At 42.3% G+C, this 14,043-nt stretch overlaps 1 protein-coding gene across 1 annotated transcript in view; it reads right to left on the bottom strand.

The window, feature by feature from the left end:
• The window catches only part of tmprss3a (transmembrane serine protease 3a), a 64,759-nt gene extending 53,822 nt beyond the window's left edge, over window positions 1-10,937 (bottom strand). The window contains exons 1-4 of the mRNA XM_034560874.1: window positions 10,871-10,937; window positions 10,656-10,702; window positions 7,826-8,051; window positions 3,678-3,791 (exon numbers count right to left, since the gene is read on the bottom strand). Of these exons, the coding sequence (XP_034416765.1) occupies window positions 3,678-3,791; window positions 7,826-8,051; window positions 10,656-10,702; window positions 10,871-10,937 (454 nt within the window). The remainder of the gene's footprint in view (window positions 1-3,677; window positions 3,792-7,825; window positions 8,052-10,655; window positions 10,703-10,870) is intronic.
• Between the last annotated feature and the right edge of the window lie 3,106 nt (window positions 10,938-14,043).

The raw sequence follows: 14,043 nt of genomic DNA, 5'->3' as shown, positions 1-14,043 counted from the left end.
CGTTGGCCCTGCTGATGCGCCCCGCCCCCCCTCCTCTCTACCTCCTTCTGTTTCATGGATTGGAGTTCCATTCATACATTGTCATATTCATGTATTGTGTTTATGTAACTTGGTACTGCTGTTCATTCTGTACACATGACATCTATTGCATCTGTCCATCCGGGGAGAGGGATCCTCCTCTGTTGCTCTCCTGAAGGTTTCTTCCCTTTTTTCCCTGTGAAAGGTTATTTTTGGGGAGTTTTCCTGATCCGATGTGAGGTCCTGGGACAGGGGTCGTATGTGTTCCAGATTGTAAAGCCCTCTGAGGCAAATTTATAATTTGTGATATTGGGCTATATAAAATAAACTGAATTGAATTGAATCTGTCCATGCATATTTATCTTCAGTAGACTTGACTACTGTAACGGTGCGTTCACAGGTCTCTGTAAAAAGTCAATCAGAAAGCTGCAGCTGATTCATAATGCTCTAGCTCGAGTCCTCACTAAGACCAGAAAAGTGGATCACATCACTCCAGTTCTGAGGTCTTTGAGCTGAGGAGGATGAAATGTGGTGTTCTTCAAAACCTCCATACAGCAAAGAATCCAGTTCAAGATTCTCCTCATCACCTACAAAGCCCTTCACAACCTCGCCCCTCCTTACTTTTCGGACCTCATGCACCGACACACAACCTTAGATTTGCAGACCAGAAAAGTGGATCACATCACTCCAGTTCTGAGGTCTTTGAGCGGAGGAGGATGACATGTGGTGTTCTTCAAAACCTCCATACAGCAAAGAATTCAGTTCAATATTCTCCTCATCACCTACAAAGCCCTTCACAACCTCGCCCCTCCTTACCTTTCGGACCTCATGCACCGACACACAACCTCAGATCTGCAGACCCCGACCTCCTTACCCCCCATACTCTGTCTAAACATCGGACCTCAGACATTCTCCGTCACTCGCCACTTACAAAACAGCACTTAAACTAATTTATTTAAATCTGCATTTAGCCTGTGATAGTTTTGATTTTGTTTCCTACTATTGTCATCTTTCTTGTTTAGCTGTTCCTGCTTCTATTGTTTGTCTTTACCATGACAACGTTCTGCAAAACTTGTTTTCAATCTTCTTAGATGATACAATTCTATTCAACCGGTCAGTTTATTTTATTTGTTTACACGTATCCTCTGAGGCCAGGAGAAAGGCTGCAATACCCAATACAATGAACTCGAACAAGATGCTTCTGTACCAGAGGGATACAGCGCTCGATCATTGAGGTTTCTAACACCAGTTCACAAATATTGTTTTATTTCTCCTTACCCCGTAGTACCATAGACTTTCCCTTTTATTCCCCTTTTAATGCCCCACAGAGATGTAGTCTGGTCGAAACCCTTCTTCCGAGGAATTCTCAGCACACTTTCGTGTCCCGATACACTCGGTTTTCAGGTCTCGTTAAAATCACCAAGATCTACAAAACCCAGGTCAAACAACCGACGTTCAAGCGTGAGTCGAAATTGTATGTCTGGTAGAGCCTTTGGAAGAATTCAGCCAACAACTTCTCTCGTTCTGGTAGATTTATTCTCTGATCACAAGCAAAGTACAAGAGCTGAGATAGCAATCCCAGGGAGTCCCAACAACTCTCTCTCTAGAACCGGAAGTTCAGCCCTTATTCACAGATTTCGTCACAGGTTTGTATGCATCATCCTAACTCCTAATTGGCGCTGAACTATCAAGGAGGGGGATAATTCCATCTCCTCCTCTCTTTTCACAGGACTGAGCCCTGCAAGGCCAAGCCACTTTTCTAATGAGACTAGTCAAATAACATGCGCGAGTGTTGTGATACAAGGCGCGTATCTATTCTCGAGAAGCGGACAGCCGCACATTCTCACAAATTTCACCTGCTATGTGTTATTCTGGACTTGAGTAACCTGACAAAAGCATAACATTATACCAGCTTATAAGCATTTATATTATCAGTACCCTTTAAGGCACTAAACAAAAGAAATGTATCATTATTATTATTTTTATTATTTGATAATATTTGCACTGGCTTCCTGTCCAACAAAGAATTGACTTTAAAATCCTGCTGCTGGTTTATAAAGCACTGGTTTAGGGCCTACATACATTTGTGATCTGCTGCTACCTTATGAACCATCCCGACCCCTCAGGTCATCTGGGACTGGTCTACTTCCTGTTCCAAGAGTCAGAACTAAACATGGAGAAGCAGCGTTCAGTTCTTCTGCTCCACATATCTGGAACTAGGTCCCTGAAAGCTGCAGGTCTGCTGAGACCCTCAGAAGCACTTTAAATTGTCTTGTTGAAATGTGCTATACAAATAAACTTGCTTTCCTCGCTGAAGAGGAACTAAAGACTATTTCTTTCACTGTACACACACAACTATTGTTGATGTATTATGTACATTTCTCCAACAATACATAGACCCTTTCACAGCTGATATCATCAAATATATGCATGCACATGTTGGCAACGGAAGTGGCATTGTTTTTGACCAAAAACTGTAACCAGCCTAAAAACTCTGTTTTTTGTAAAATGTTTCACCCCAAATTCCTCTTGAGAGGAGAAACCAACCACTGGCATTCTGGTGAATGCCAGCGGCAGAGGCTACCATACAACATGCATCAAGCGTTTAACATTCACAGACACTCAAAGCAATTTGGGGTTCAGTTTCTTTACACAGTCAAATGGAGAGGTGAGTGGGGCCATAGTGGTGGTGATGTGGCAGACAACCCGGAGCCCACAACGTTGTTCAGGTTTAAGCAGAGGTGACAGCTGATTCAAGCTTTATGTGTCTATCGTGTGTTTATGTCACTGTAACTCTGTTCATTCTGTACACATGACATCTATTGCTTCTGTCCATCCGGGGAGAGGGATCCTCCTCTGTTGCTCTCCTGAAGGTGTCTTCCCTTTTTCCCTGTGAAAGTTTTTGTTTTTGTTTTTTGGGAGTTTTTCCTGATCCGATGTGAGGTCCTGGGACAGGGATTTCATATGTGTACAGATTAACGGGAGTTTGTAATCTGTGGGATTTTGGGATGTACAAAATAAACTGAATTGAATTGAATTGTGTGTTTAAAAAGCAACACGACAATAAGCGACCAATGGACTGATAACCTGACGAGTGTGTCTCTATCTCTTTCTCCTCCTATTCTTCTACCAAATACTGATCTTCTTCGTCAGGGCAAACTAATTGAAAATAATGAAAACACTTAATATACTGAGAAGAGATAACGCAGAAAAGACGTTATGATATACATCATAAATAGTAGACAAGCACCTATATATCTTCAACAGTAAACAGTAAAAATGACAGTAAACATGAAAAGTTAGGACATCATTCAGGACATACTTTTTTGACTTTTCAACCACAGCTGCAGACTCAAGACAGGCAGATACAAACTGCTTTTATTAGACAAAAAGCTTACAAGGCAAGAGTGCAAAAAGGAGGCTGGAGCAGGAATCAGATTACAGGTTAAAAAAACCTTTACAATTAAAATTGTGAGACTCTGGATTCACATGGCTTATCTGATAATCACATTAAAGCTGGAAGTAAGACAATGTGTCATTGACTGCACTGTATACAAATTTAAGGCCACGTGAACTATTGATGGAGCAAAAGCGATCCATGCCACAGTGGCTCCATTAAAGCCAAATGCACACAGTTCACACAGCACTTAGCTCCTTACCTCCAAGGCCAATGGCAAGAGCGAGAGTGACCACCACGGTGAGGCACGAAGCAATTAGCAGCTCCAAGCGATGGGCCAACAGTCTGGTCCTCCAGCTTTTCTCCAAGTCATCCTCTATTGAGACAACATCCTTTATGAACATCTACACAGTTTGGATATGATACAATATGAGCTGCTGTGATTCCCCTCCCACTCTGCTGACTGTGTTCCTGCTCTAAGATGGCTTCCTGGTGGGCAGTACTGGGACATTCAGTCTGTCTGTCTGCCTCTGCTGCACCAGCCTCATTCTTGTTTCAACTAATGGAAGCTGTGGAGCTTAAAATAAACTGCGTTTGGGTTAAATAACTGTGTGTGGCCTCCCCTTTTGTTGCAAGACTTGAGCCAGGTGGTAACAAATGGGGCTGTTCAGGGATCATGTTAAAGTATCTTTGTTAAAGGAAGTTTTCCACACAGGCTTTTTGGTTAAATTGTGTTTCTGACCTGCTGTTAGTAGTACAGACTTGTGAGTCATTTGGAGCCCTTTTCCTGATAGGCATAAGCAATGAGGGGCATTAGCAGTCTTTCATTTACCCTTTTTTTGTTTGTTGTTTTTGTCCAGTAAGTTGTTAGAGCAGTTGCAAATCCATGACTGGCTAGGTAATTTTCAGCTTGCATGGAATTGGGTTCCTTTTTTAAAGCAGCTTGTCATCCTTTATGTTTTTAGTGGACTACTTTTATTAGTTGTGGTTTGTTGGAAAAGTCCATCAAAGGTTGCAGGTGAACTGGTAAGATGGATTCCATTGAAGACATTATTCTGTCTACAAATGATGATTTGCTAAATTCTTACAAAAAAGATCAGCTCTTAAAATTAGCACCACTACAGTATTGAACTTCCTAAAAAGTTGAATAAAGATGAATTGCTGGCCACATTAAAAGGATCACTTGTTGGATAAAAGTGTTGCCTGTCATAGTGGGGATTGCAAAGGCACCTGTAGAAATTGATACATTTTCAGAGGTAGCTTTCCCCAGGGTGGTTGAGTCAGTCCAAGTTTCCAAAACTTGGAGTTGGTTTGACATTTGAGCAACAAAAATAATTTGGTACAAATGCAAGAGGAGTTAGAAAAATTAAAACAAGATGCACATCTTCGGGAGGCTGATCCAGCCCATGTTCAGGCTAGACAGTTAGAGTTGAAGCGATATAAGCTTATGAGTGAAGAAAATCTTAAGGCTGATCCACTACAACTAATTTGAATCTCTGGTGTGCTGCTACAAATGGAGGACCTTGAGGAATTGATTGAACAGTTAACAGGTCCCAGATGCTGCTAGATTGGCAGATGAGTTTGTCTTGACTCATAAAGGATCTTTTGGTGAGAACTGTGGTCGTGGAGATTTTGGCTTATTAGTATTGAGGGAGTTAAGTAACCTTTGGCCAGAAGAGGCAAAAATGTTTTCAGGAAAAGCAGACAGGGGTTTAGGGGGAAGAATGGACCCTGATCGTGTCTGCAATTATTGTTTTGGCTCGGGTCACTGGCGAAATGTGTGTCCTATGTTAAAGCCTTGGTTTTTCCTAGCAAAGCCATCTGGGGCTGCTGAATTTGCATGCTGAAGAAAGAGACCATGTCATTGCTGCCGTGCAGGCACACATGAAACCTTCTACGTCAGTCAGTGATTTAGGACCCCGTTTTGGATCAGGAACAAACAGTTTCCACAGCTCATCAGGATTGACCCTCATTATGTGGATTTGTGTCTGGTGGTTATGTTTCACTGGTAGGAAGTGATACAAAAGTACTTAAGAGATTCAGGGGCTCTGGAGTCATTTATTTTGGAGTCTGTGTTGAATTTCTCTTCTGAAACAGACACTGGTTCCAGTGCTGCGGTCCGAGGGATGGGTTTGACCGTCTTTTCTGCACTACAACCTAAATGGACGTTAGTCTTAAATCTGGTCCAAGGTGATGTGATCATAGCAGTGCATCCTTCGTTGCCTATGGGGGGAGTACAGGTCATCTTAGGAAATGACCTGGCTGGCAGTCGGGTGTGGCCTGATGTGTCGGTGGAGCCTCTATCCTCCCAGGTAGAAGAGTCTGAGTCCTCCAAGACACCTTCTGCTGTCCATCCCACCTGTGCAGTGACACATGCTATGAGCCGGGCCAGTGGTGATTTTAGTTCTGCACATTCAGATAAGAAAAGAATGTCTTTGTTTCCTGTGCCGGTTTTCCCCTTGCCTGTGTCACGTAGTGACCTTCTGAAAGAGCAAACCCTTCAGTCTCTGTACAGCCGGGTTCTCCAGGATGATGAGGTGTAGCCAATGGTTATTTTCTCCAAGATGGCCTGTTGGTGAGGAAATGGGTTCCCCAGGGAGAGTGTTTTATGGGGGAAGAACCCTTACAAATTGTTCTGCCCTCTAGTGTAAGACTTGCTGTACTTCAGACTGCTCATGATGGAGTTGCAGGTCATTTAGGGGTAAGGAAAACATATGATAGAGTTAATTAGGCAACACCAGACTTCTTGTATGATTTAAAACACTACTGAGAAGAGGACAAAATGCTCTCATGTAGTATTTGGTACTAACAGAGTTCATATTGTCCGTACCAACAATATTCCAGAGCTGGAAAAACATATGTGTGGTGTAAATGCATCCTAAGAGATTGATGTTATAATATTATATAACTCACTTACTGCATGTGTCTGTTGGTCAGTCTTTTGCCCTTCAGGAGAGGATTTGTACTGAAACTGCAGAGTTGACTTTCTGTCTTATTCTCAGTTTTTGTCGAAAGACAGCTCAACTACCTGTAAACCTCTTCATTCATAATCAGATGGTCATTCACCTCCAATGGAAGCATCTTAAAAGTTGAATAAAAACACATACTTGTATTTAAGGTAAGGATATAACTTTTCTCAAGACAAAGTGAAAGACCAAGGAACCAAGAGCAAAAAGTAAGCTATATAACTTAACCAGGGACAGACGTAGCACTATTATACACATTAAGAATAGTGGGTCACTCGCATCTCATATTTCAAGCAGATCCTATACTCTAAAGCTACAGCCACAGTAATATGTATTTGTTTTAAAACAAATACATATTAGTGTATAATACAATCTACATTTCACGTGTGCATTTCAGCATCGTTTGCGAAATGATTTCCATCCATACTAGCAAGCCTGAAAACGAATATCATATAACTGTTCGCATACAAGTGGCATGTGGTTGCCAGTGTAAACGGGTTGCAGATTGGTTGCTTAGTTAAAGAAGATACGACTAATAATGAAATGTTGTGCTTGATACTGAAGATCTTCCTCAAGAAACTCCAAACTTAGTTACAAGACTGCAGGTCTTGCTCTCTCTCTCTCAAACGCATAAAATTAATGTTAAAATTAACACTTACATATCAAAGTTTTACTAGATTATGGGTCAATAAATGTGGTCAACATAAGTCTCTCACTCAATACCTCTGGGTTTCGTTGTTGTCTGTTCTCACACTCTCTGCCGGGTGGCTGAAGTCCCTTTGGTGCTGGAACGCATGTATGCCTTTGTTCCTTTACAGTTTCTTTGTGAACGTACAATAGTTGTGCAGAACAAAATAAGCATTCATAAGAAAAGGGAATTCCTCAGTTTTGTGTCCAACGCCCTCCTCAAAGCTGCAATCCGTGACTTTAGACGTCCGCATCATAGGGCTGAGAACGCTGCTTCCTCCTCATGTCGGTAGTAGTAGAATTATAAAATATAAAATATTCAGTATCCATGTTGAATTAACCGCTGGTAGTCGATTGATAATCAAGGCTATTAATGTCTGTCTTTTTTACGGAAAAGGGTCACGTGATGGGGAGATGACGAATCAGGGAAGGACACTTCGTGACTGCGAAGATCCAATCAAGTAGCGAACGTGGGTGTCTACGTCATTGTTTTAAAATGTATGCCTTTACAACCGTCCACACGAGGAGTTAACCAAGGAGTTTTCAAACTTATCCATCATCGGGAGCATTTTTCAACTAATCCGTTTGAGGTGCTCTAAAACTCCAGTCTAGCGTGAACACTCAGTGTAAACATAGCAACAAATATGCATTTTAAAATGGAAACGTAGTAGTGTGGACATGGCCTAGCTGTGTGCAATAATCTCTATAACCATTGTTTCATGCTGTACCATAACTCAAGTACATCACAGGCTCTCACCGTTGATAAATGGCTGCACCTTGGTGATTGGCATGCTGGGGCTGGGTGCAGCTGAAGGTCGGGGCTCGTCAGGTTTGGTAGCATCGCTCTCTGATCGGTCAAAGCTGCCCAGGGGGCTGACGTTTAGTGTGTTGGGGGTCTCAACAGTGGGGAGGTCTTCCTCCTTCACCGAAACCACCTCTATCCTGGAGGGGTCCGGTTGTTGGGTTGTCTCCGCTTTAAGTTCCTAAATGGGGGCAAAAGAGATGGAAATGGTCTATACGGCGGATTCATTTAACAAAAGGCATCTACAGAGCCCTCTGAGATAGCAGAGACACCAGTATGGAGATTTATCCAAGATTTCTGAGACGTGTTTGGCATTTAAAACCTCTTGCCAAAAGAGATATTTGGGCTGAGGGTGACTGGTAGTCAAACCCGCACTTCGTATCTGGGTTTGAGTTAGTGGTAGGGAATATGTTGAGTTCAGCATGGCCACTGCTGCTCTCTGGTTTTAACAAGAATGGTCAACAGTGCAAACTACAATATCAGAGTGCAATGGATGCAGGAGGTGGATAGACTGCAGATTTCCTCATACAATGCTGAAGGTTTACTTCCGTTTATATAAGGACACTAAAATAGATGCAGAAAAGCTGGTCCACGCGTTTGTTCCTTCCAGACTAGATTACTGCAACTCCTTATTATCAGGCTGCTCTAATAAGTCTCTTAAATCCCTCCAGTTGATCCAGAATGCTGCAGCTCGTGTACTCACAACAACTAAGAAAAGAGATCACATTACTTCTGTATTGGCTGTTCTTCACTGGCTCCCTATAAAATCAAGAATCACATTTAAAATTCTTCTCCTCACCTACAAAGCCTTGATTGGTGATGCACCGTCATATCTTAAGGAGCTTGTAGTACCATATTGCCCCACTAGAGAGCTGCGCTCACTAAATGCGGGGCTACTTGTGGTTCCTAGAGTCCTAAAAAGTAGGATGGGAGCCAGAGCCTTCAGTTATCAAGCTCCTCTTTTATGGAACACGCTTCCACTTTCAGTCCGGGAGGCAGACACAGTCACCACTCCCTGACTGCCAACATTACCACAACAACACGCTCCTGTAGGTACATGCTGTACAACATCAGGAGAATACGACCTCTTCTCACTCAGAAGGCGGCACAGGTTCTGGTCCAGGCTCTGGTCATCTCACGGCTAGACTATTGCAACTCCGTCCTGGCAGGTCTACCTGCTAATGCCATTCGACCTCTACAGCTCATCCAGAATGCAGCTGCTCGACTGGTCTTCAACCTCCCGAAATGTACCCACACTACTCCGCTCCTCCGCTTCACTGGTTACCGGTGGCCGCCCGCATCTGCTTCAAAACATTGGTTCTTGCATACCGTGCTACGAACAGATCGGGTCCGGTCTACATCCAGGACATGGTCAAACCGTACACCCCACCTTGTTCACTTCGCTCGGCTTCTGCCAATCGGCTTGTAGCTCCGTCACTACGAGCTAAACACTCTACGAAGTCACGACTGTTTGCTGTGCTGGTTCCTCATTGGTGGAATGAGCTCAGGACAGCAGAAAGTCTCCACATCTTCCGTCGCAAACTAAAAGCACATCTTTTTCGACTATACCTTGAATAGGGAAGGTAGCGCCGTAGTAGCACTTTGGTAGCACTTAAATGGCTCTTACTGATGGCACTTTGTAGTTTAACTTTATTGAAGAAATTGTACTTGCTTGATTCTTGTTGTTGAGTTTGGACTCATGGTTTAATGCACTTATTGTAAGTCGCTTTGGATAAAAGCGTCAGCTAAATGACATGTAATGTAATGTAATTTAAGAATAGACTTTCCTCTTTAATAGTGCTTATAGTTAGGGCTGAATCAGGTTTGCCCTGGTCCAGCCCCTTGATATGCTGCTATAGGCTTATAGGCTGCTGGGGGATGTTTTAGGATACACTGAGCACCTATCTCCTCTTCTCTCTCTACTTATGGATGAATTTACATCTCTCCATTGCACCTTATTAACTCTTATTAACTCCCCGGAGTCGTTGTGATTTCATATCTCATAGGGTCCATTGGACCTGGCGGTGTCTGATGCCTATTGCCTGGTGAGCCGGCCTCCTGCCATGGCCCCTACTGATCGCCCCGCCCCCCCCTCCTCTCTACCTCCTTCTGTTTCATGGATTGGAGTTCCATTCATACATTGTCATATTCATGTAATGTGTTTATGTAACTCTGTAATGCTGTTCATTCTGTACATATGACATATATTGCATCTGTCCATCCGGGGAGAGGGATTCTCCTCTGTTGCTCTCCTGAAGGTTTCTTCTCTTTTTTCCCTGTGAAAGGTTATTTTTGGGGAGTTTTTCCTGATCCGATGTGAGGTCCTGGGACAGGGATGTCGTATGTGTACAGATTGTAAAGTAACTCTGAGGCAAATTTGTAATTTGTGATATTGGGCTATACAAAATAAACTGAATTGAATTGAATTGAATTGAAGTTTCTGTATTTTAAAATAAAGGCTTTGCATATCTTGACAGCACGGCAATCCCATTTGATTTAATTACCGCAATCAAAGCAATATTGAGACTGTGTTCACTGGACATAAGAATACTTTTCTGTTTGACCGGCAGCTGATTACGATTGTTGGGAGAAGAACCTAAATGGAGGCATTGAGATGAATGCACAACTTACCTTGATCTACATCCAAAACAAGGTCTGAAACCTACAGCTAACAGGCCCCCTCCCACATATGCAATCAGTTCACAATGATATAAAACAAAGACTTTGAGGTATATCAACTGATTGTTCCAGCACTAACTTCTTTCACAAAATGTTGTCCACTTACTGTTGTGGGAGTTGATGTGTCAGGAAGAGCAGTGTTGGCAGCAGGATCTGCAAAACAAGAGATGAGAACCCGTGGGATAAGTGGAGATGACATTGATAGAGGAAAGATGGAAAAGTAATGGAAGAAGAGAGAAAATGGAAACAAATTCATATTAAGGAATCCTCAGGAAAAAAAAGTATAGTTGAGTTCTATTAACCAAGTTGTGTCCAACATACTGATCTCCACGAAGCTTTTTGTCATTGTGCCGTCGTCCACACTCAACTGCGTTTTATCTAAGACCATGTCCCCTCAACTCACTATGTCCCTCTCCCCTTTTCTGTTTTTCTGCCTCTCTTTTTGCCCTTCTCTTTCCTCTCTATGTCTGTCTGTTCTAATGGCTGCCCTCCTGCCCTGCCTACTCTTTAGTACAAAGAGACACCTGAGCAGGTGAGTGCTAGCACTCAGACTGGGGATTGAATGACCCTACACCTCACGATCTGTGGATAGGATTACATTCTCGTGTGTCCCTTATGTGTCCTGAGAGTCGGATGGGGAGGCAGATGCTATTCATTCTGTACACATGACATCTATTGCTTCTGTCCATCCGGGGAGAGGGATCCTCCTATGTTGCTCTCCTGAAGGTTTCTTCCCTTTTTTCCCTGTGAAAGGTTATTTTTGGGGAGTTTTTCCTGATTCGATGTGAGGTCAAAGGTCAGGGATGTCGTATGTGTACAGATTGTAAAGCCCTCTGAGGCAAATTTGTAATTCGTGATATTGGGCTATACAAAATAAACTGAATTAAATTGAATGGAGGAGGGAAGCTGCTGGTCACTGCCTGGACACTGTCCATCTCCTTTCTGCCAATAAACCCATACACAGGTATACACACAGCAGTGTATGTCTCAAAATATAATTCAAAGAGCCACACGGATAGTTCTGATTATATTTGACAAGGTTTCCTTAACTTCTGCTCCTATTACTATAAGGGTGAAAAAATTTCCATGTGCATTGGATCCTAACAGTTAAGGACTTTTGCATTTGAAAAACTCAAGTGTTCATGGGGACAATTTCTGTTGACCTTCCAACATAAGAAATACATTTAATAAATACATGATGAATACATTTTAATTAAAAGTGTTTTTGTTTTACTCCCCCCCCCCCAGCCCACGGTTGTATATCTAGAGATACAACAGACTACAAAAGAATTATGGAAACAGATATTTTATTTAACTGCCAACGCTTTCTCACTCCCAACTCGTCAAATACTGAGGCTTGGTCAGTGTTTCTTGGCATCAGAGATCGATGCACTAGTTACCCCTCTTATGTTAGATTAACACGTGATTGGGACGGTGGGACAATATCATAGCCTGTATATAAGATGAGAATGTAGTCATCATTATGTCACAAATTGGTTGATGGACTGTGGTTTTGAAGTCACAAGTTCAGCATTTTGGATTCACCAGAAAAAGTTTTGTCCAATGTACTGATCTCCACGATGGTGAAGGCATGGCCCATTAACACCTAAACCCCCCCCCCTATCTTGTTTTTTTGCAACCAGTGAACATTACTGACCATGTTTGGACTGCTGAGGAGTGACTTAGAGACATCATCATGCCTTCTCACCTCACAGGGTCCATTGACCTGACTGTGGAGTCGGTCCTGGCTCCTGGGTCTGCCGCTTGACTCCTTGACCCTGCTTCCTGCCTCTTGGCCCTGGCCTGGCCTCCTGCATCCTGCTGATGCCCCTCCTCTCTACCTCCTTCTGTTTCATGGATTGTGGAGGTCTGGATCGTGGTCCATGCCTACTATCATTATTCATACATTGTCATATTCATGTAATGTGTTTATATAACTCTGTAACGCTGTTCATCTGTACGCATGACATCTATTGCTTCTGTCCATCCGGGGAGAGGGATCCTCCTCTGTTGCTCTCCTGAAGGTTTTTCCTGATCCGATGTGTACAGATTGTAAAGCCCTCTGAGGATAATTTGTAATTTGTGATTCTGAGCTATACAAAATAAACTGAATTAAATTGAATATACGTCTCTGATGTCGACCTGTCAATCACATTGTAGCCCACCCTAAAGCATACCCTGCGTTATGGTCTTTTTTTTTAACTCTAAATGGACATCAAGCTGTATTGAAACTAGAGATTGAGATCATAAACTCATGTTTACAATGTTTACTGAGGGAATAAATCAAAAGAGAAGTCATTTTATATAGACTTCTATACAACCAGAAGAGTCGCCCCCTGGTGGTCAGTAGAGAGAATGGAACTTTAACACATGTAGCATAAACTTCTATACATCCAAAGGAGTCACCCCTTGGTGGTCAGGAGAGAATGCAGCGTTAACACATGAAGCATAGATTTATATACAACCAGAGGAGTCATTCTGAAACAAAAATAAATAAAACTACACAACCAAAATAAATATGAATCATAAGAAATATACATTTTAAAGGCATTTTCTTTTTCACTAGGATCAAGTGCAACTCTGTATAAACAACTGTATTACATCTAGTCATCCAGCAACATTAAAATACATACAATTTTTATTCTCACTATTTTGTATGAACAGTGCATCATCTGTCGAGTCAGCTGTTAAATGCTCCACTCTGTTCACCAGCTAGTTGCTAACTGTGTCTGTCTGCTGTTTAGTGCTGAGCAGCTATAGTGTACAGTGGAAACACTGTACACTATACTGAGATAAGAGTTTTCTAGCTGGAAACCCCCCAAAAATAAGCTAAGAAGTAGGATAAAATGCTCTGTAGCGAGGAGGGGAATATGGGGTTGGTGATGAGTCTCTGTTGGTTCATCACTGTGACTATTATTTTTTACATTACACTGTTATTTGCTCATATAAAAATATATTGATTGGTCCAGCTTAAAGGACAGAAACAAATTAACTTAAAAAAAATCAGAAAAGAATACTGTACATTATAGTTTGAACAATGTTGTGTCCCACCTGCTACTGTTTAGTGTTAACCACGTGCATATTATATTTTTTCTTTGGGTTTAATAGTAGAGACCATGCCAACACCATTAACACGTCCCAGCATTGCACCACAAGCAGCCATTGTTGGCAGGTCTTTTGAGCAAGTTGAGTGCATTGGCCAGATGAGTGGATGGGTGTCACATAGCTTTTTAGCTCAGTTCACTGTCCTTACAGCAAGTAACGCTCCAAAGAATCCCAGCAATAATATCTCTTGAGAGTAGACTTAAGACTTTCCTCTTTGATAGTGCTTATAGTTAGGGCTGAATCAGGTTTGCCCTGGTCGAGCCCCTTGATATGCTGCTATAGGCTTATAGGCTGCTGGGGGATGTTTTAGGATACACTGAGCACCTATCTCCTCTTCTCTCTCTCCTTATGGATGAATTTACATCTCTCCATTGCACCTTATTAACTCT

Source organism: Cyclopterus lumpus, chromosome 21 (genome assembly GCF_009769545.1).
Source record: "Cyclopterus lumpus isolate fCycLum1 chromosome 21, fCycLum1.pri, whole genome shotgun sequence".
Lineage (NCBI taxonomy): Eukaryota > Metazoa > Chordata > Actinopteri > Perciformes > Cyclopteridae > Cyclopterus > Cyclopterus lumpus.
Note: the sequence above shows the minus strand (reverse complement) of the source record. Positions and strands in the feature narration are given on the sequence as shown.